Below are 21,063 nucleotides of genomic sequence, written 5' to 3'. Positions count from 1 at the left end.
TGATGCATTATCCAGGTCAATGGTGGAGAAAGAGTTCCACAGAAACAGATGTGAATCTCCATGTGAACTTGATCACTGAATTTCTTCCTGTAGCTGACATGAAATCCAAGCAGATCACAGCTGAAACAGTTCTGCAGAAGGTCATCAAGAATCTGAATGAAAGATGGCCTAAAGGTGAATGTCAGCCATACCACAACATCAGAGCTGAGCTGAGTGTTGTCAATGGGCCTCTACTCAGACAGAGCAGAATGACCATTCCTCAATCACTGTGACAAGAGATGCTGACACCTTGAAATGGAAAAATGCAAGAGATATTGGCCAAGGATAAATGCTGACATTGACAGGATGATGTCAAGCTGTGAGACCTGTTTGAAACATCATGCAAAGCAGTCAAAGGAACCCATGATAATAGCTGACTTACCAGCAGAACCATGGCAAAACCGATCTGTTCCACATGGATGGAAAGAATTACTTGCTGGTTATTGATTATCTATCATATTATCTGGAGATTGCACTGCTTCCCAACATTTCTGCTGCTTGTGTGATCAAATATATGAAATCAATCTTTGCAAGACATGGAATTCCTCAAATTGTCTACAGTGACAATGGACCATGCTACAGCTATAGAGAATTCCAGAACTTTGCAAAAGAGTAGGATTTTCAACCTGTGATTTCAAGTCCTCTGCATCCACAGTCAAACAGTAAAGTAGAGAAAAGAGTTCACATAATTAAACAGTTGCTCAAGGAAGCACAAAACAATGGCTCAGATCCTTGTCTAGCTCTGTTGAGTTACAGAGACTCACCACTTGAACATGACATGTCACCTGCTGAGCTTCTGATGGGACATAGACTACACACCACACTTCCCTACTCTGTAGACCCAAACAAGAACAGAGATGTTAAAGATGTTAAATGGAAACAAAAGCATCTGCAATGGAGAAAAAAAGTAAACTATGACAAGTCAACCAAAAGCTTAGGGCCACTGGCACAATGTGACAAAGTGAGACACAGAGATTCCAATACTTGCTATTGTTCCAGACGAAGTAAATCCAAGATCCTTCACTGTCAGAAGAGGATGGTCAAATACTGAGACAGAATCAAAAGAACCTGCTGAAAACACAAGAGACACTGCAGGAACAAACAAATGCAGAAAATCCAGCCTGCACAGCAACAGAGGAAAACATCACGAGTGCTAGATAGTAGTCGACCAGCAGAGCTGACACAAACATTTATGTTAAATGTCAGATTCCAGATTTTAGTCAATTATGACCTTTAATTTGGGTTATTACCACAGTCTATGGGTCCATTGTATCTCATAGCCAATGCCCCATAGTGATGATAGGCTAAAATCACTAACCTTAAAGGTGGGGGGGGGGGGGGGAGTGCCACTGTCCTCACTTCACCTGACTATCTTGCTCCTAGTCACTGTTTGTCCACTGCCCACGCCCCACTGCAGTTGTCCACACCCTGCCCCCACCCCCTCACCCCTGCATTGAACCAGCTGCCAGCCACTACCACCACCATAAGTAAGTTTTGTTTTTACAAAATGTGTAAGTAAGTTTTAGCAGGGGAGGGGGGAGGAGAGGGGGCACAGTTTCATTGTAAGTGTATGTGTAATTTCACTGTAAGTCTGAAATGTGTGAGTTTTAACAGGGGGAGTGCAGTTTCAGTGCTTGCCATAGGCATTACGTTCCCTAGTTATGCCACTGGTAAGCTCTGAATATATAGTGATATGAGAAAGCTAGTATCATTTTGTAAGAATAATTAAGACTATTTCAAACTTACAAAAACGGACATGCAAGGTCAGCTTCAGAAACTCTCTTGAGGGGAGGGGGCACCAGAGTCACACTTCACCCCCAATGCACATGCACCAGCCAGCACTTTGTATACTGCTGTCACACTTCCCCCTCACCACAGATGTACCATCCAGCACTATCTAGGACTGCACATACACCAGCTGGCACAATTTAGGGGCCCTTTAAAATAAATGCTACAAGCCCTTGGGGCCATAAATTTGTGCCTACCTTAGAAATTATTAGGCTCACCCATAGCCCTCTATTTTTCTAAGCTCCATGTGCCTGTCCAAAAGTCTCTTAAAAGACCCTATCGTAGTGGTTCCCAACCTTTCTCTTTCCACTCACATCCCACTTTAAGTAATCCCTATGCCATAGGTGCTCTGTGATTAGTGAAGCATTGCTTAAGGCGGTATGTGGGTGGAAAGGGAAGGTTGAGAATCCCTGCTCTGGACAATTGTTACTGAAATATTTTGCTTGAGAAAAATTGTCATTGACCCATTTCCTTTGGAGTTATGAAACCATGCACATAATGAGTCAATCAGGTACGATTAAAATAGTGATTTTCAAACTTTTTTTTCCACATTTCTTGCATAGCTTGTCAGAAGGTGGAATGCACTGCCAGGGTAATACCAGCGGCAAGTTCAATTGCAGTATTCAAAAGAAAGATGGATGAAGATGGGTGTATCTGAGAATAAATAATTTTCAGGGCTACAGTGAGAAGGCACAGATTGAGATCAGCTGAATTATTCTTACATTGAAGGATGTTAATGTCTTTACTATAACCATTCTGTGACTCTGTGATGATGTCAGTGTTGAAATGTATGAGGTCATGGCAAGGAGCACAGCTGGCAAAGGGAGGAAGACTTTGGATGGAGCACATCACTCAGCGGGTCCAGAAATCTGCAGTTTCTCCTACAGTGCACGGACGTGCTGGTGCGACTCGGGAGGCCCATTGGAAGCAACAGGCAGTCGATGTTTCAGGCCTGAGCCCTTCATGAGGAAAGCCCGAAATCAGGCAGACGCCCTGAATGAAGAGGTTGAGGGTGGAGAAGGAGGAACACAGGCTATCGGGTGATAAGTAGGTCACAAGGTCATAGAGCTGAAGAAGAGTTTGGCCCCAAGACGCCTATTGCTTTCCTGCATAACCTGCTCAGTTCCTCCAACACCTTCCGTGCCCCGCGCTGGACCTCAGTGACTACAGACCTTCTCATTTACCCTTGTACGTCCTCCAAGGATCAAAAGAGGAGAATGAGAGCTTTCACTCCCACTGCAGGGAGACTTTGCACATGTTCCAATGTTATTCTTCACCCCTGTAAATAAATGTAAATGGAGAGAATGATTGCCCCAGTGTGGAAGTTCAAACTATATATTCTCCGGCTGCTGGGCTTACCGCACACAAAGGCTCAAGCAAGCAGATTCAGCTGTTGGTTCTAAGATCAGCATTCCTGTTGTACGTCTACTGTACTGGTTTAATTTCCACAATTTTTTTTTCGTTAATTTCCATGAGATCCAAATTTGGGACTCAGCAGCAACCCTGGTAGAACAATGGAGCAAACATTTCCAGGAGGTCCGTCTGTTGATTGGAACACATAATGGGGAGGTGGAGAAGTGAAACAAATCTTTCGTCATGTTTGAAGGTTCTTGTGAGTTTTGAGGAACAAAAAATCGCCTTTGTATTGTATATTTCCTTTTGTAGATATGATCAGGAATTCAAGGTTTGATGTAATAATTTTTGTGAAAAATTACTGGCAGCAGGTCGGAGTTTAATTTGAAAATGTTTCGGCCGTTTCATCCTTTGCAATAAATTTTGAAATCATTCTAAAAAAAAATCTCTAAAACTAGTTACATGCTGGAGGCCATTAACCAATGGTGATGGAAAGTTCATGATTGAGCTGTGTTGGAAGTCAGTTCCTCTAAAATGAAAATTTCAATCCACTAACTTTTACCGACTAACATTGTAAATTTCAGAACTTAAATAAGCAGGCTGTTATACCTTATTGCAAAATAATGGACTTAGCTTTTATTCAATGTGGCCTAATTATTTTTAACTGAATTTTTTTCATTCATCTGTGTGCCCTAACCCATTGAAGGATCACCTGCTCAACGACATCCTTTGAAGCACCTATACAAAATATATCATGGGATTTTGTGCTTGGAATAGATGTTAAATGTTTATTAATAAAGCTATAATGAGATGGATCACTCAGGAGAAATGAAGGGAATTGGCAACTTTTTTTTCAGTCCAGTCAACCTACTCCCAAAACCAATGAAGAAGCAACAGAAATGAGAACCCTGTCACAGGAGGAAATAAATGACAGATTAAAGAAAGATTTCTGATTTAATTGATATCAGCAGTAAAAAAATTAAATGTCTTAGTGATATTTATGAGTGTTATTTATGTGCAGTTCTGGTCGCCTAATTATAGGAAGGATATAAACAGAGTGGAGAGAGTGCAGAGAAGGTTTACCAGAATGTTGCCTGGGTTTAAGCATCTGGAGTATGGGGAGAGATTGGACAGATTGGGTCTTTATTCTTTGGAGCGTAGAAGGTTGAGAGGGGATTTGATAGAAGTATTTAAGATTATGAAAGGGATAGACAGAATGGATGTGGATAGACTATTTCCGTTAAGAGGAGGAAAGTTTAAAACAAGAGGACATGAGTTAAGAATTAAGGGGCAGAGGTTTAGAGGTAACATGAGGGGGAACTTCTTTACTCAGAGAGTGGTAGCTGTGTGGAATGATCTTCCGGGAGAAATAGTGGCGGCGGAATCAATTGTATTATTTAAGAAAAGGTTGGACAGGTATATGGATGAGAAGAAGATGGAGGGTTATGGGCATTGTGCAGGGAGGTGGGACTAGAAAGGGATGTTTGGTTCGGTGCGGACTAGAAGGGCCTAATGGCCTGTTTCCGTGCTGTAATTGTTATGTTATGTTATGTTATGTTATAGAATTTATAATAAGATGAGTTGAACATTTGAAAATATAATTATAAGACTGGTAATTTTTTTTGCTTCTTTCAAGCATTCTGCAAACTGCTGAATGTGGTTGAGGCAATGCTTAAGATATGTTAACTGAACTATACATCCCTCATGGATTTAGTTCACGTACACAAAAGCCATTAAAATAAACTTGTCCTAATGCACTGCTGTAATCATGTAGTTCTTAATGTGGTTGGCATATAACAAACTCACTTCCTAATTAAAGTTAACAGCATAATGCAGAACAGGACTCCTTTTGTGTAAAGACCATGTGAAAACAGGTCATGAATCCCCAGGATCCCCTAACTCCTGGACTCAGCACTGGTAATTAGTGCTTGAGAGCCAGGTACAGCACCAACAAACACTTTTGACACTGAACCCCTTAGTCAAAGCCAGATGTCAATGAAAGACTGTGGACCTACATGTTGAAGTTGTGTGAGACCATCGTCTCATCTAGTAAATTATAGCTTATTTGTGGGAAGAAAAACTTGAAAGTAAAATGGATGATCCTCCCCATAGGCTTAAAATGGGGCGGTGTGTTTGTATTTTTTTAATTCATCGAACATCAGTGCAATCTCTTTCTGAATAAACTATATGGTTGTCTTCTTTAATCACCAGTGCACATTTCACCTGTCAAGAAGCCAAAAGGCACAGAATAATATTCCAGGATGAAAAGTGATTACTTGAAATATGCTCCATGATCACAATTTTATTTAATAACTATTAAGCTGATAATATTCTATTCTCTAGAATGTAGTTATTCGAACATTTTTTATTGTAAATCAGGGGCATCTTCCAAGAATTATTTAATACATGTCAACATATAGTTAAAAACTAAAATGTTATGTTTTATTTTTTACAGGCCACTAGGCTGATATTGTAGATGTACCAGATTATTTAAAAAATTGGTTCACTCTGATATCATTTATATATTAAATGTCGACACAATTACAACTTGTGGTAAATTTAGATACTGAAGCTGCTAATTTCAGACTGTTTCTGGGTCAACTAATATTTCCAACACATAGTGAAGCCACACCCTCAACATCCCATTTCAAATATTAATTTAAATGGAAATGTAGATACTACTGAATTACCTATGTAGAATTATTGTTTTAAAATATATCTACTAATTTCCATCCACTCTAAAATGTATATTCATTTTACCTGATTTTTTGTTCCTGATCTACTGCAATTGCATGCAAATTAACTGACCAGAAAACTCTTCTTTAATGTTAAATGAAGGCACTGTTAAAGTTTGCATTCAAATACCACTCTATTCCATGTTATGCATCCTTATTTGCTTTTCGTGCAGTCTACCTATGAATTATATAGGCAGAATTATTACATCTCCCATCAAAAGGTTGGTTAATTTTATTCCCAGTGGAGTAAATGCATTTAATGAACAAGTAATAAAACTCCTTGCTTGAAACTTCACTCATGCGACTACATACAAAGCAATACCTTTGTAAGATATATCTGTAGGTGATTTACAGTTTGTGTGCACTGGCCAAAATGTGCTCACATTTACACCTAACAATTCTGAGAGTATGCTTTAGGCATGCGAATGAAATATTATACACTGAGCTGCAGTTCTATTGAGTCAGATCATGTTTGATTGAAGAGTTCATGACTGATAATGAAGGACATGTGTGACAGCAGGATTTGCATTGCAAATAACCAGCCTTCCTTAAAAATCAGAGGGACTGCTTCAAATAGTATATCCCACTGAGATTTAACCGCTTCATCTCTCTTTGAAAATTAACCACAGATGTCATTCGCATCACTTTAAAGAAAGTACTGGTCCCATGTAATCAGCACATTTCAGGCTTTAACTGGCAGCTAGGAAGTCATTGACTAGTGATTTTTTTCATGCTTCAACTTTCACCTTTTTGCAAATAGGAGGGAATTAATTATCAGTAAGCATTTCATTGTTCATAAAATGCTTTCCACTTCTCATCCGTCCACATGCTCACCTATTTGTAACAGCTTCTGCCATGGCTAAAATGTAATTATGACTGTTGCTGTGATAAGTGGAAGCAGCCATAGTGGCTGAGGTGCACATACAAGGAGGGGTCATGACCTTCAACCACTCCCGGTCTCCGAAAAGACTTTTCCTCTTTCAACTTTATCTCCCTTTTCTTTTGTAAGATGGCATGGTGCCTTTAAATGGAATACAAATGAAAGCTTTTCACTCTATCTCAATGCACAAGACAATAATGAGTAGATGAATAAATAAATAGATATATAAAATTGACACATTAACCAAAAAAATCAACACATTGCAGTTCAGTTAAATATATAACTTAAAATGTAATGATGCTCTATATCAATTTCAATTTGAAAGGAATTGAGGGAGACCCACTCAGGAATGAATTTCAGAAATGGCCAAAGTGGCAGCGTTTGAACGCATGTCTTACAAACAGTTTGATAAATTGGACATCTATGCACAAGAATGGGGCAAATATCTACATTTCCAGGGTGGGGGGAAATAGTGATGGATGAAGTGGTGGAGCATATTAATGAATAGTGGGTTTTTTTCTGTTATTAGAGCTCTAAATAGATACATTTGGTTATTGATATTTTTGCAGCCATGTTTGTTTCTATTTTATGGATAAGTTTATGTTTTGTAACTTTAACACTGACTCAAGGGTTTGGAGAAACTTTTTTTAAAGAAATCAATAAAATTGAAATCATAAAGGAAATGAGAAAGGGTTTAATAGATTAAGAATATAAGAACATAGAAATAGCAGAAGGAGTAGGCCATTTGGCTCATCGAGCTTACTCCGCCAGTCAGCAAGGTCTCGGCTGATCTGACCATGGACTCAGCTCCACTTGCGTACCTTTTCTTCATAGCTCTTCATTCCCCTACTGTGGTAAAAATTCCCCGACTCTGCAAATAGGCTGATTAAGTTTATATTCACTGGAGTTTAGAGCAACGAACAGTCACTTGATCGAAGCATATAATGAGCTTGAGGGACCTTGCATTGTGGATGAGGAAAAGATTTTTTTTTCCTTGAGAGAGAATCCAGATCAATCTTTTAAAACAAACAGTCATCCATTTAAAAACACAAAAGGGCTGGAGGAACTGTCCTTCTTCAAGAAGGCCTGAAACATTAGTTATATTCAGTATTTTTACATCCTAAGGGACAGATCCTGAGATCTGTTGAGATGATCCAGCCCTTTTGTGTTTTTACTACAATCACAGCATCTGCAGACTTTCATGTTTCAGTCATCCATTTAAGACCTATTTTTATATTTTCTCTCAGAGGGCTGTGATTCTTTGAACTTTCTTCAATGAACAGGGAAAGCAGAAACAATTTTTCGACAGAGCAAGATGGATATTGATAAGCAAGAGAGTGAAAAGCAACCATAGATAGATGGGAATGAAGAGTTGAGGTTACTTCCAAATCTGCCACGATCTTAATAAATACCAGATCAGATGAAAAGGGCTGACTGTTCTTAGTTCATGGTTTTGTATGTTTTGTAAATTTAAGACTATTTTCACAGAATCCTTCATTCTCAAGCAATTGACTTCACAGCTGTCTTGTGGTAGAGAATTATAACTCACGAGCTACCCATCATTAGAGCTGTTGTTACTACTGAAGAAGCTCTACAATTCTTGGCAAGGAATCATAAAACCATGTGGAAATGCGGAATTAATTAATCTACTGAGACTATTCTTCCATGTACAATTTACACTGTTATGAATTTTTCCCACATGATCAATTGATCATGAGAAGCAAAGAGATATTCATCATATCATGGCCTTTTGGTCATTCTCTTCCAGCATTTTTCCCTAAAGACCATCTTTAAAACAGAGGGACTTGATTTTCCAGTGAAGGTCAATAATGATCTGCTGGATAAGAAGTATTGCCCAACCAAAACGCAGCACTACAAATAGACATTCCCTAAATTATGGCTCGTGAAATTTGCACATTAATGCTTATGGTTAATAAAGTATATTTTGGCAAATCAACTTTACCTTCCACAAAATCCACCTGTGGTCAGAGTCTCATGTGAGTCCCAAGTAGCATTAATCTTTCATGTGGCTCACTTTTAATGGGATTGTCAGGGCTCCTCGTCAGGTTGTTTAAACTGACAGATTTTGTCAGCTTATTTATCACCATAAGAGGTATTCCTGTATGTGTGTTCTCAGTCTCCTCAATAGCACTCTATGGTATTAGTGCTGAATTGAGGGAACACTTTTGGCAAAGTTGGCAGTCATTGGTAGTCAACCACCCAATGAAATAGCATTGGATGTTACCAGTTTTGGGAGTCAAAATCTTCAGAGAGTCACGTTGTGCAATTTATTAATGTGAAGGGAGGAACGTTGAGCAGAAACATCAGGGGCTTTCCACCACCCCCCCCTAAAGAGAGTTGTGGGTGCCTGGAATTCCTTACCAGTGGTGGTGGTGGAGGTAGGAATATTAGGGGCATTTAAGAGACTCCAGACAAGAACATGGATGAAAGAAAAATAGAGGACAAAGAGGTAGAACCATATAACCACAGAACATTTAAAGCACAGAAATAGACTACTTCAGCCCTTCTAATCTGTGCCGAACCATTTTTTTTTGCCTAGTCCAAAGACCTGCACCCAGTGCATAGCCTTTCATATCTCTCCCATCCATGTACCTGTCCAAATTCCTCTTAAATGTTAAAATTGAGCCCGCTTTCCCCACTCAGCTGGAAATGCGTTCCACATCTCCACCACTCTCTGTGTGAAGAAGTTTACCCTCACATTCCCCCTAAACATTTCCCCTTTCACTCTTAACCCATGTCCTCTGGTTTGTATCTCACCTACCCTGAGTCAAATAAAACTATCTATATTTACTCTGTTAATCCCCCAAAGCTCTCTTTAAAACCCTCTCCACCTGTGACGCAACTTTCAGGAAATTATGTATCTGTGTTCTCAGATCCCTTTGTTCTCCCAGACTCCTCAATGCCCCACCATTTACCATGTATGTCCTTTCTTGGTTTGTCCTTCCAAAATGCAACACCCCACACTTGTCTGCATTAAATTCCATCCACCATTTTTCAGCCCATTTATCCAGCTGGTCCAGATCCTTCTTCAAGCTTTGAAAACCTTCTTCGCTGTCCACAACATCTCTAATATTAGTGTCATCTGCAAACTTGCTGATCCATTTTATCACATTATCATCCAGATCATGGATATAGATGACAAACAACAATGGTCCAGTACTGATCCCTGAGGCACACCACTAATCATAGGCCTCCTGTTTGAGAAGCAATCATCCACCACTACTCTCTGGCTTCTCCCATCCAGCCATTGTCAAATCTAGTTCACAACTTCACCATGAATACCTAGGATCTGAACCTTCCTGACTAAGTTCCCATGCAGGACCTTGTCAAAGGCCTTACTAACATCCATATAGATAACATACACAACCTTTACTTTGTCAATTTTCCTGGTAACCTCCCTAAAAAACTCTACAAGATTGACTAAACATGACCTACCATGCACAAAGCCATATTGACTATCCCTTATCAGTTTCTGGCTATCCAAATAATTGTATATCTGATCTCTTAGAACACCTTCCAATAATTTACCTATTACTGATGTCAGGCTCAGTAGCCTATAATTTCCAAGGTAACATTTGGAGCCTTTTTTAAACAACAGAACAAGGTGAGCTACCCTCCAACCCTTAACCACTACACCTGTGGCTAAATAAATTTTAAATACTTCGGCCAGAGCCCCTGCAATTTCTACACTAGCCTCTCAAAGTCCAAGGGAATATCTTGTCAGGCTTTAGAAATGTATCCACCCTTATTTGCTTTAAGACAGCAAGCACCTTCTTCTCTTTAATCTGTATAGGTTCCATGACATCTCTGGTTGTTTCCCTTACTTCCCACAACTTTGTGCCCATTTCCTGAGTGAATACTGATGAAAAGGCACCCACAATGCTCTGTGGCGGGGGGGGGGGGGGGTGGAATGCCCCTGATGTTTCCCCTCAACTTTCCTCCCTTCACATTAATAAATTGCCCAATGTGACTCTGAACATTTTGACTCCCAAAACTGGTAACATCCAATGCTATTTCATTGGGTGGTTGACTACCAATGACTGCCAACTTTGCCAAAAGTGTTCCCTCAGTTCAACACTAATACCATAGAGTGCTATTAAGGAGACTGAGAACGCACATACAGGAATACATCTTATGGTGATAAATAAGCTGACAAAATCTGTGAGTTAAAACAACTTCTCCCATCCCTTTTGGCTCCATACAAAGCTGACCACTCTAATCTTCAAGGGGACCAATTTTGTCCCATACTATTGTTTTGCTCTTAATATACCTCTAGAAACCCTTAGAATTTTCCTTTAAACATTGTCTGCCAAAGCAACCTCTTGTCTTCTTTTAACCTCCTGATTTATTTCTTGAGGTTTTTCTTGCATTTTTCATACTCCTCATCTAAAGTATTTACATTCTTGAAAATTCAGCTTGACCACCTAGTGTCCATTCTTCTAGTGATGCACTCACTTAGATAACAATCAAGTCCAAGTTTATTTTCATCCAATTGCACAAGTTCAACACAACAAAACAGCATTCTCTGGTCCTCCGTATAAAACATGTAGACATACAATCAGACACAACACATATACAGACAAGCAATGCACATGCTGGACAAATATACATATATAAAATTAAATAAATACTGTTGAGTAAATATTAGGGTCTGGGATGTTTAATGTGACCAGTTCCTTTGGTTCAGCATTCTCACTGCCTGCAGGAAGAAGCTGTTTCTCAGCCTGGTGGTTCTGGCTCTGATCCTCCTCTATCTCTTTCCTGACAGGAGTAGCTGAGAGTTGCAATGTTCACTGTCTTCAGACGATGATCACATCGATTTGGGATGGGGGAGGGAGGGGAAGAGAGATCCCTGTGATCCTCTCTGCCACTCCTCTGTTCCTGTGGATTGACCTCCAATCCAATTCTCTGCACCAACTGTACCAGACTGTGATGCAGCTGGCCAGGATACTCGGTAGAGGTCCTGTAGAAGGTTGACATGATGGTGGCTGAAAGCCTTGCCTGCTTTTGATTTCTTAGAGAGTGAAGTCACTGTTGCACCTTCTTAACAGTGAGGAGATGTGTGTTCAGGATAGGTCACTTGTTAAATGGACTCCAAGGAACTTCAGGATGATACACCTGGTGATGGAAAATAGGGTAAAACTAATCCTCTGTTATAAACTCAATCATCCAATTAAAGAACTCCTATGCCCATAGTACTATTAACAATTGCCCATTCAGACATGCTGATTAATAGCATCCAGGGTAGTAAAATGTCTGTAGGTTAGGATTTCCTCCTTTTTTGGCTGCAGTTCGCTTTCCATCTTCCATATGATAGGATAATACTGAAATACAGCCAAAAAACAAATAGTTTTCTTCCTCTGTCTTATAGAATAAATTGTGTTTCATCACTTAACTCTTTTTAAGTAACAGCTGGCCCATTTTGAAAAGGATTGAAACTCGTCATTTGTATTAAAGTGGTTACACAAAGTGTTAGAAATGCAATTTACATCTAAAGATCATATGCCTATTTAAATATATAACTAGACACATTTCAATTGGAGGCACTCCACAAATGCCATTTTTGGATCGTCTCCAAAATGTTTTTAATATCAGTGCAGCTTACAAGAACCAAAAGGAACAAAATTAGGGGATGATTACTTTAGATCTTCTACAACTTACCAATGAAAAGTCTATGTAGAAAATATGGACTTATTTGGCCAGATGTTTTTCATTTTGTCACCATTCTAATGATACCTGGAAATAGCAAGGCTTTATTCCAAGAAATATAAGCCCATTGTGACTGCAAGTTATTGCTTTATAACAGTGGCATTGGATGTGGTCCAAAGTGGTGTGCAGATCAGATTAAACAGGGCAATTGTGAGTTTACAAATACTTCATTGCTTGTGCAGATGTCAGCTAAAAGGAGATTTTGAAAGCATTGCCTGCACAACAAATAATTTGCTAAGTATAAACATTTTTAAGTTGAAGCAGAGCATAGAATATAGAACTGTACAGCAGAGAAACAGACATTTCAGCCCACAATGTCTCCACCAAACAAGATTTCAAGTACAAAGCCTATATTATACATAATTTAATGAAAATTCTAGTGAACCTCCTTTGAATTCCGCATTTGCAATATTTATCGATTTTCCCTAAATTTTGATTAACTAATTTGGAGTTTCCATTTGATTACTCCTGTAATGGATCAGATTTGCAAAAATAAATGAAATAATTGGTAATGTGCATTAAAACTCTGCCGCAGACATCTGCACCAATGTTCCCTCTAATTTTAATGTGCACAAAACCCTTACGCTGTGCAATTTTTTTTTCCTGTGACAAAAGTTTGTGTGCTTGTGCAAATGTACAATATAATTATTAATTACTACATTATTTTTGGTAACTAACCTTTTGTGCACACTTTAATTTCCTTTGTGCCCTGGTTGCAAAATGTGTGTGCGTGCGCACATGCGCTCAGCTAAGAGGGAATGGGGGGGGGGGGGGCTGCACCCTACTTGTCCTCCTGTTCAGAGCATCAACAACTGTAAGGACTCTGATCGATCCCACCAAAAGTTCATGGGTATGTGGCTGATCCCTATCTCCCATTTCATTCAACAGACAAAAGTATGCAGCAAATTATGACCAACAATATGCCAATGACAGGACAAACCGCAGAAAGGTATCTCCTTGAGACAATATCCCCCTGAAGAGGAATTTTTATCCTGTACCACAGACAAATTCTAGTTTGGTTAAAAAAAAGAATGTCAGCATGGCTGATGCAGGCCCAGGGAGGGCGGAAGCAGAGACACAGCACTACCCCACAGGGTTCTACAGGCTTTATATGGCTCCATACAGGCTTTACATGGCACGTTAAAGGAGCCCAGGGTGTTTTATTTAAAATCCTGGGACCATGGAGTCTGAGCCCTTGACGGTGGCACTCGAGTTCAGCAGTGGACTCAAGGGATTGCCAACTCCTGGGGAGCAGCAGACTGGCGCAGGCACCAGTAATAAGGAGAAATTCCACCTTGAGAAGGAGAAGCAGAAGAGACAAGTGGCCATGGTGGCAGAGCAGTGCGTGGCACTACAGCCGAAGGACGTACACAGGCAGCAAGCTGTTGGTGACTTGTGGGCAAAGTACCCAGACAGGCTGTGAGCTGCTGGTGATATGAGGTCGAAGGATTTACACCAGACTGCAGGTTTCCTCATCGTGTCCAAGGTTTGGATCTGGGCTCGGGCTGAACTGAACAGGAATCTTGTGTGGCTGCAGAGGCCGCAGGAGCGCTGGAGACAAATCCATGGACACTCAGTGACTCTAAGGGGACTCTCTTTTGCTTCTCTTTCTCTGATTATAAGGGGTGCCATGAAATGCTAAAGGCAAATCTTCCTCAGCTTTATGACAGACTAAAGGCAATTTTCTGTAATATTACATTTCTGATTTATTACAAGACAATAAATAATATTTGATCTGATGTGACGTGTTTTAGTGCTGCAGAAATGTCATCACTTTTCTTTACTAGCGTTGTTCAAATTACTTTTCAAAACATATCTTTGGATGCATGTATTTTACAATATCATTGAACTGGAAGATGAGGTGGATTTGAATTTAGCTTTGAATCTCAAAAAAATAGCATCACTGAATAGTTTCTTTCCTGTGCATTTCTTACTCACATTGCAAGATAAACAGGTCTATAATTTTAAGTTTTCGACCCATCACTAGCTCCTTTGTCAATGTTCAATATCGAAGGTTGGACATTATTGGGGAATGGCTGATTGAAGGCATGCATTTCCTGTAGCATTCAAGGTCACCAATTTCCTCACTACTGGATCTTGGCAGGCAGAATCAGATTGCTTTTGCCCTATTACACAGGCAACTCTGTTCAGGTTACTGAACAATTCATATATTTCTCAAAGGAGGAAGATAAATTAAAAGAGAGCTAAACAATTCCACATTCTGATTGTACTCTTGCAGGCACAAGAAGCTATTGAAAAAGTAAATCAAAGCTCCACAATTCCTTCAGTTTTATGAATTGATTCATGTTCCATTTCTATTCAGCTTATCCTATAGAGGGTTATGTTACAGTGAATGTGGTTATGATGCTTTTATCACATGACAATCAAACCACTAATGAGGATGGTAGTTTGCAGGACTAAACCAGTGAAATTGTTGTGTCAACTCCAATAAAGGATTGTGCGCTCAGAGGGAGACAAAGGGCCTCTAAATTCAATCAGTTAGCACTTCTTTTGTAAGGAATCAAAGCGTAGCAGAAACGTGATCCCTAAATGCAATCAGAAACTTTATTGAGTGCCATCAAACTTATCATGTGCATTTTACCCAGCACATGGGACATAAGCAATGATATGAGAGATACAATGGTTTCGCCAGATGCAGAGGTTGGTGGGCTGAAAAGTGATGAGTTTACTGTCAAGCATATAAATACAATGTCTGAAATTTTACAGCTATTTTGTAAAAGAAACAACTCCAATAGTATTCATTAAATTACTGTACAGAAATCGATAATAAATACTAATGGGATATAATAAATATTCATAATTACAGTAATACAAGAAAATAAAATGGTGCTTTGATAGTGCAGACAAGCCTTTTTGTGTCGTCAGAATGATTTTTGATTTGGTTAGGAAGAGGACTAAGGGAACTCAATCCTTATTCTGTGTCGGGAGAGGTGAAGTGAGAACAAAAGAGCGTGTAATGGAGGGGTAGCAACAGTGGGGAGATAAATCACATTTCTTTAAATAGGGACATTTCAGATGTTGTGGAGTGGAAGGTCTCATCCCGAGAACAGATGTAATGTTTTGTGGAACGTGGAGGCTGGTGATTAGAAACAATACACCGACCTAAAAGGCTACAAACAACCCCCAAGAGTGGGGTACAGTGTCCCACAAACCTGCTATTCCATTAACTAAGGTTAGGAATGATCTAATCTTAACCTTAGCTGTCCAATTTCCTGCTTGGCATCCTTAGCCCTTATGTCACCCTTGACAAAAAATCTGCCAATCCCATCTTTGAATGAACAAAAGTGACACAGCCTTCACAGCTCTCGGTGATTGAGAATTCCCCCCAAAAATTCACAGGACACTAAGAGATTAAAGTCTTGTCACCTACATCTTAACTCGTGGCTCCTAAACCTTTTAATGTCTTTTCAGTATAAATTTCACCACTGCCATTATCCAAGGTAGCATCTTCTCAGCATTTACCCAAACATGCTCATTCTGAGTCCTTCATGTGTTCTTAAGATCTCGTTTCATTCTTCTAAACTCCAGAAGCTGGAATTCATAATTAACAGCAGTAAATGCTGGAAACACTCAGCAGGTTAGACAGCATTGATGGAGATAGGTTAACACTTGAAGTAAAAGTCTTAATGAAGGGTCTTCAACCTGCAGAAGTGAGTCAATTTTTCTTTCTGTCGATGAGTGACTTGCTGCTGGTTTCTGCTTTTATCCCTAGAGAATCATTGAGTCACAGTAAATACAACACAGAAATAGTGCCTTCGGCCCAGTTCATCCATGTCAACCATGATGCCTGCCTGTGCTAATGCCATTTGTCCACATTAGGCCCAATCCTTGTGGCGCTACCGCTATGTGTATAGATGTGTGTATATATATATATATATATATATATATATATTTATATATTTATATATAGAGCTGCATGGACCTGTGACTTGTCCCTCCCAGATAGCTCCATAAAGGCTGTTACATCCAAACCCCTCCCTCAGTACCTGCCTTAGAACTGGGCCAGCAACTGACACTTTAATCTGTCTGATTGTGGTTGATTGGTAGTACAATTTAATCACCTTAATTTTAGACCACGGACAAGGCAGTACGGGCAGATAGATTAAACACCAACCCTAAGGACCCAGAGGCCTTGACTAAATTTGACCCATGGGTGCACTGCCTCAATGCATTCAAGGGGCACGATGACATGCGGAGCGAAGAAGACAAGAGGGAAGTGCTCTTCGTTCAGGTTGGCCACCGGGTTTTCCAAGTGATGAGAGACTTTTCTACTGACTCTGAACCGATGGAGTACCTGCAGAAGTAGTATCGGGCCCCGAAACTTATGATTCCATATAAGTTCATCTCTGGCTACATCAAACAGAGACTTCTGGAAAAGGAGCTAGTGGACCTGGCTAGATTGCTGGAGACTGCACAGTGAAGTGCTGAAGTATTCTCCTCAGGTAACGCGGCCACCGCATGGGGGACATGGGCACTGCCATCTTGGGGTACAGGTTCCCATGTCACTACTGCCACCATCAAGTGCCAAAAGTGCTATTTCTGCCAGCATGGGAAGAATCCCTGTAATAGCTACCTGAAGTGCCACATGCTCTGCTTGCGCCAAGAAAGGGCACTACGCGAAGGAGTGTAGGTCCCAACCTCCCCACAGCAATGATGCATGCGGCCGACAGCCGTCTCCATCTTTTACTTCCAGCTCCACCACAGATGTGGCCAGGGACTGATCGACTGGGTCCTGGGGATAAGCCTGGGGTGGCACAACTTAAGGTACCACTTCCGGCACCACTTCCGGGAAGCACCACATGTGTGGCATGGGGGAGACCAACTTGGCGAGCACTCCCAAAGCATCACAGCATCAACTCAGTCAGCGACCACATACTTGCCCATTATCCTCGATCAAGACAGCCCACACCAACTGGCCAAAGCCATGATGAATGTCGAGGTAAACGGCCACCCTACAAACAGTTTATTCAATACCAGAAGCACCAAGAGCTTCATCCACCTGGGTACTGTACACCAATATTCCCTCATAGTGACCCTGACACAATGTAAAGTCTCCCTGGCCTCCCAATCCCATTTGGCCAAGATCAACGGCTGCTGCATCGTGACGTTGATGATGCGGGGCACCGAGTACAGAACTTTTAAACTTCTAATCATGCCTCATCTATGTATGCTTGTCATACTGGGACTTGATTTCCAGTGCCAGTTGCAGAGCATCCGCATACAGTTCAATAGCTCCCACCCAACCCTCACAGTCTGCAACACCAACCAAACAACCCCCCATGAAGATGACCTGCAGCCTCTCTACTCTCTGGACTCCTCCACCACCCCTGTTCGAGAACCTCATCCCCAACTTCAAGCTGGCAGCCACTAGGAGCAGACAGTACAGTCCCAGGGACAGAGCCTTCATTAAAACAGAGGTCAAATGATACTTAGCGGAAGGGGTCATAGAACCCAGCACCAGCCCATGGAGAGCCCAAGTAGTGGTGGTAAAGAGCGGAGAGAAACAATGCTTGGTCATTGACTACAGTCAGACCATAAACCACTTCACCCTACTAACCACTCCCCCGCATTGCCGACATGGTCAATAATATCGACCAGTTCCTGGTCTTCTCGACCATTGACCTCACGTCAGCTTACCACCAACTACCAATCTGGCCAGAGAACAGCCCTTACACTCCCTTTGAGATGGACTCCACCTCTACCACTTCCTCCATGTCCCTTTTGGAGTCACCAATGGGGTCTCAGTCTTCCAGAGGGAGATAGACCACATAGTTGATGACTTTGAACTCAGGGCCACATTTCCCTATCTGGACAATAGGACCATCTGTGGCCATGATCAGCAGTCTCAAACTGACCTATAACCAAAAGAACTGCGTCTTTAGAACTTCAAGGCTGTCTATCCTGGGCTGCGTAGAGGAGAATGGCCTTATTTGGCCAGACACGGACCTCATGTGTCCCCTGTTAGAACTCCTCTTACCCCAGACCCTCAAGGCCCTGAAAAGGTGCAGGTACTGGCACAGCTTCTCGCTCATAAAGGACCTTTTCTCCTACTATGCCCAGTGGGACCTCAATTAGGCAGACAAACCCCGGCCCCTGGTGAAATCAGGCACTTTCCCCCTGTTGGCAGAAGCCCAAATGACATTCACATCCATCAAGGATGATATCGGCAAGGCGGTGATGCATGCTGCAGTCGAATCCATCCCCCTCCAAGTGGAGAGTGGTGCATCTGATTTTACCCTGGCTGCTATGCTCAACCAGATGGGCAGACCCATGGGATTCTTTTCCAGAACCCTCCAGGGACCTGAGCTCCAGCACTCAGCCATCGAGAAGGAAGCCCAAGCCAGAGTGGAAGCTGTGCGCCATTGGAGGCACTACCTGGCCAGAAATTCATTCACCCTGTTGACTAGCCAACGTGCAGTTGCTTTATGTTTAACAACAAACAGCGGGGAAAAATTAAGAATGATAAAATCCTGAGGTGGAAAATTGAACTATTCACCAACATCTATGAGATCTTGCATCAGCCTGGAAACCTCAACGAGCCTCTCGATGCCCTGTCCTGGGGGACATGCGCCAACGTGCAGCTGGATCGTTTCCATGTACTCCACAACAACCTCTGCTTCCCTGGAATCACCAGGTTCTACCACTTTGTTAGAGCCCACAACCTCCCCTAATCGGACAAAGACATCAGGGAGTTAACATACAACTGTCTGGTATGCGCTGAGTGCTGGCAAAACCCACCTTGTCAAGGCCACCTGCCCTTTCAAGCAGCTGAGCAAGGACTGGATGGGACCTCTCCCATCCACCAAGAGGAATGTGAACTTACGCAACATCGTGGACGAATACTCCCGCTTCCCCTTTATCATCCCCTACCCATATATGACCACAGCCACCATCTTAAAGGCATTACGTGACATCTTCATTCTGTCCGGATACCCCTGCAATATCCAATAGAGACCGGGGGTCTCTATGAGCGAGAAGCTGCGCCAGTACCTGCTGGCCAAGGGCATGACCACAAGCAGGACCACAGGCTACAACCCACGGGGAAACGGACAGGTCGCAAGGGAAAATGCCATGAAGAATGGTTCTCTTAGCTCTTAAATCAAAAGGACTACTCACCTCCTGGTGGCAAGATGCCCTCCCTGATGTGCTCCATGCCACCAGGTCCCTTCTTTGTACGGCCACAAACTCAACACCACATGAAAGACTCTTTTCCTTCCCCAGGAAGTTGGCATCTGGACATATACTACCATCCTGGCTGATGAGCCCCGGGCCCGTGCTGTTCCAACAAACACCACAAAGCTGACCCTCTGGTCGAGAAGGTCCACCTCCTCCGTGCCAACCCTTAATATGCCTACGTGGAGTATCAGGATGGTCAACAGGACACTGTCTCCATCCACAACCTGGTGCACATAGGAGACCCCTCAACCGACCAGCCAGTCCCCTACCCCAGTAAACATGACCAACTGGCCCCACCTGATTTCACGCCCCAAACTCCAACCAAACCATACAGCACATTTTTACATCTATACATATAGTTGTCTGAGGGAGGGGTTTGGGTTTAACAGCCTTTATGAGGATATCTGGAAAGGAGGAGTCACAGGTTCAGGGAACGGACCAGCCCATACAGCATATATATATATCTGTACACATAGTGGTAGCACCACAATCCTTTCCCATGCAAGTTCCAATTCAAATGCCTATTAAATATTGTAATTATGCCAAAGTCCGTCACTTCCTCTGGCAGCGTGATCATGTACCCACTACTATCTGAATGAGAAACTTGCCCCTCTCATCTCCTTTAAATTTCTATACTCACCCTATAACTTTGCCCTCTTGTTCCAGACTCTGCTGCCCTAGAAAACTGATTCTGACCACTCTGTCTATGCCTCTCCCAATTTTATAAACATCTGCAGTAACCTTTGGCTTCCAATAGACAAGTGAAAATTAATCCTATTCGAGGCCTTCACCACCCTATCCACCTATGTCACCATTTCCAGCAAGCTATGAACTTAGACCTCAGTCTTTCTGTATGTCAATCCTCCTGAACTCTCTGCCTTTTCTGCATATATCTTATCAGTAATTGATGCCTCACACTGGTTTCTGTACCGATCCCTGTAGTACATCTCCAATTAGGAAAGCACCCCTCCACCACTACCCCCTGCCTCCTAGCACTACATTAGTCTTCAATCCAGTTACAATTAAATAATAAGATACTGTGGCCTTTGTTGTCAAAGGAAATTTTGTACTTGATGCTGGATGAGGTTTAATAATTTATCCAGTTTCCTGTAATTCAAATCAATGAGATTCGATATCTTCTTTGGAGAAATAAAATCTATCATTTGCTTGTGAATAATCATTAAAATTAGGGAGCATGATCTCTAATAAACCCAATGAAAAGCAGGTTATAAAAATGCTGGAAATGCTCAGCGTATATGGCAGCATTTGTGGAGAAAGAAACAGTGAGGATTTTTTTAGCTGGAAAATCTGAAATGGTAACTGTTTTTCTCTCTCTCCAAC

General features: G+C 41.6%; 1 protein-coding gene and 1 long non-coding RNA gene across 7 annotated transcripts in view; one reads left to right on the top strand and one right to left on the bottom strand.

Annotated features, from left to right (window-relative positions):
- LOC138762804 (uncharacterized) overlaps positions 1-21,063 on the top strand; it is a 311,006-nt gene that overhangs the window by 176,120 nt on the left and 113,823 nt on the right. The gene's annotated exons all lie outside the window — the stretch shown is intronic.
- Positions 1-21,063, bottom strand: part of LOC138762773 (general transcription factor II-I repeat domain-containing protein 2-like) — a 59,330-nt gene that overhangs the window by 37,513 nt on the left and 754 nt on the right. For 2 of the 5 annotated variants that reach the window (XM_069936350.1, XM_069936344.1), the window contains exon 2: positions 3,000-3,369. The exons of 1 other annotated variant lie outside the window; for it this stretch is intronic. In XM_069936350.1, coding sequence (XP_069792451.1) covers positions 3,000-3,007 — 8 coding nt within the window. In that variant the 5' untranslated portion in view covers positions 3,008-3,369. The remainder of the gene's footprint in view (positions 1-2,999; positions 3,370-21,063) is intronic. 2 more of the 5 variants (XM_069936345.1, XM_069936357.1) reach the window with 2 other exon arrangements.

The sequence above is a fragment of the Narcine bancroftii genome, chromosome 1 (assembly GCF_036971445.1).
Source record: "Narcine bancroftii isolate sNarBan1 chromosome 1, sNarBan1.hap1, whole genome shotgun sequence".
Taxonomy (NCBI): Eukaryota; Metazoa; Chordata; class Chondrichthyes; order Torpediniformes; family Narcinidae; genus Narcine; species Narcine bancroftii.
Note: the sequence above shows the minus strand (reverse complement) of the source record. Positions and strands in the feature narration are given on the sequence as shown.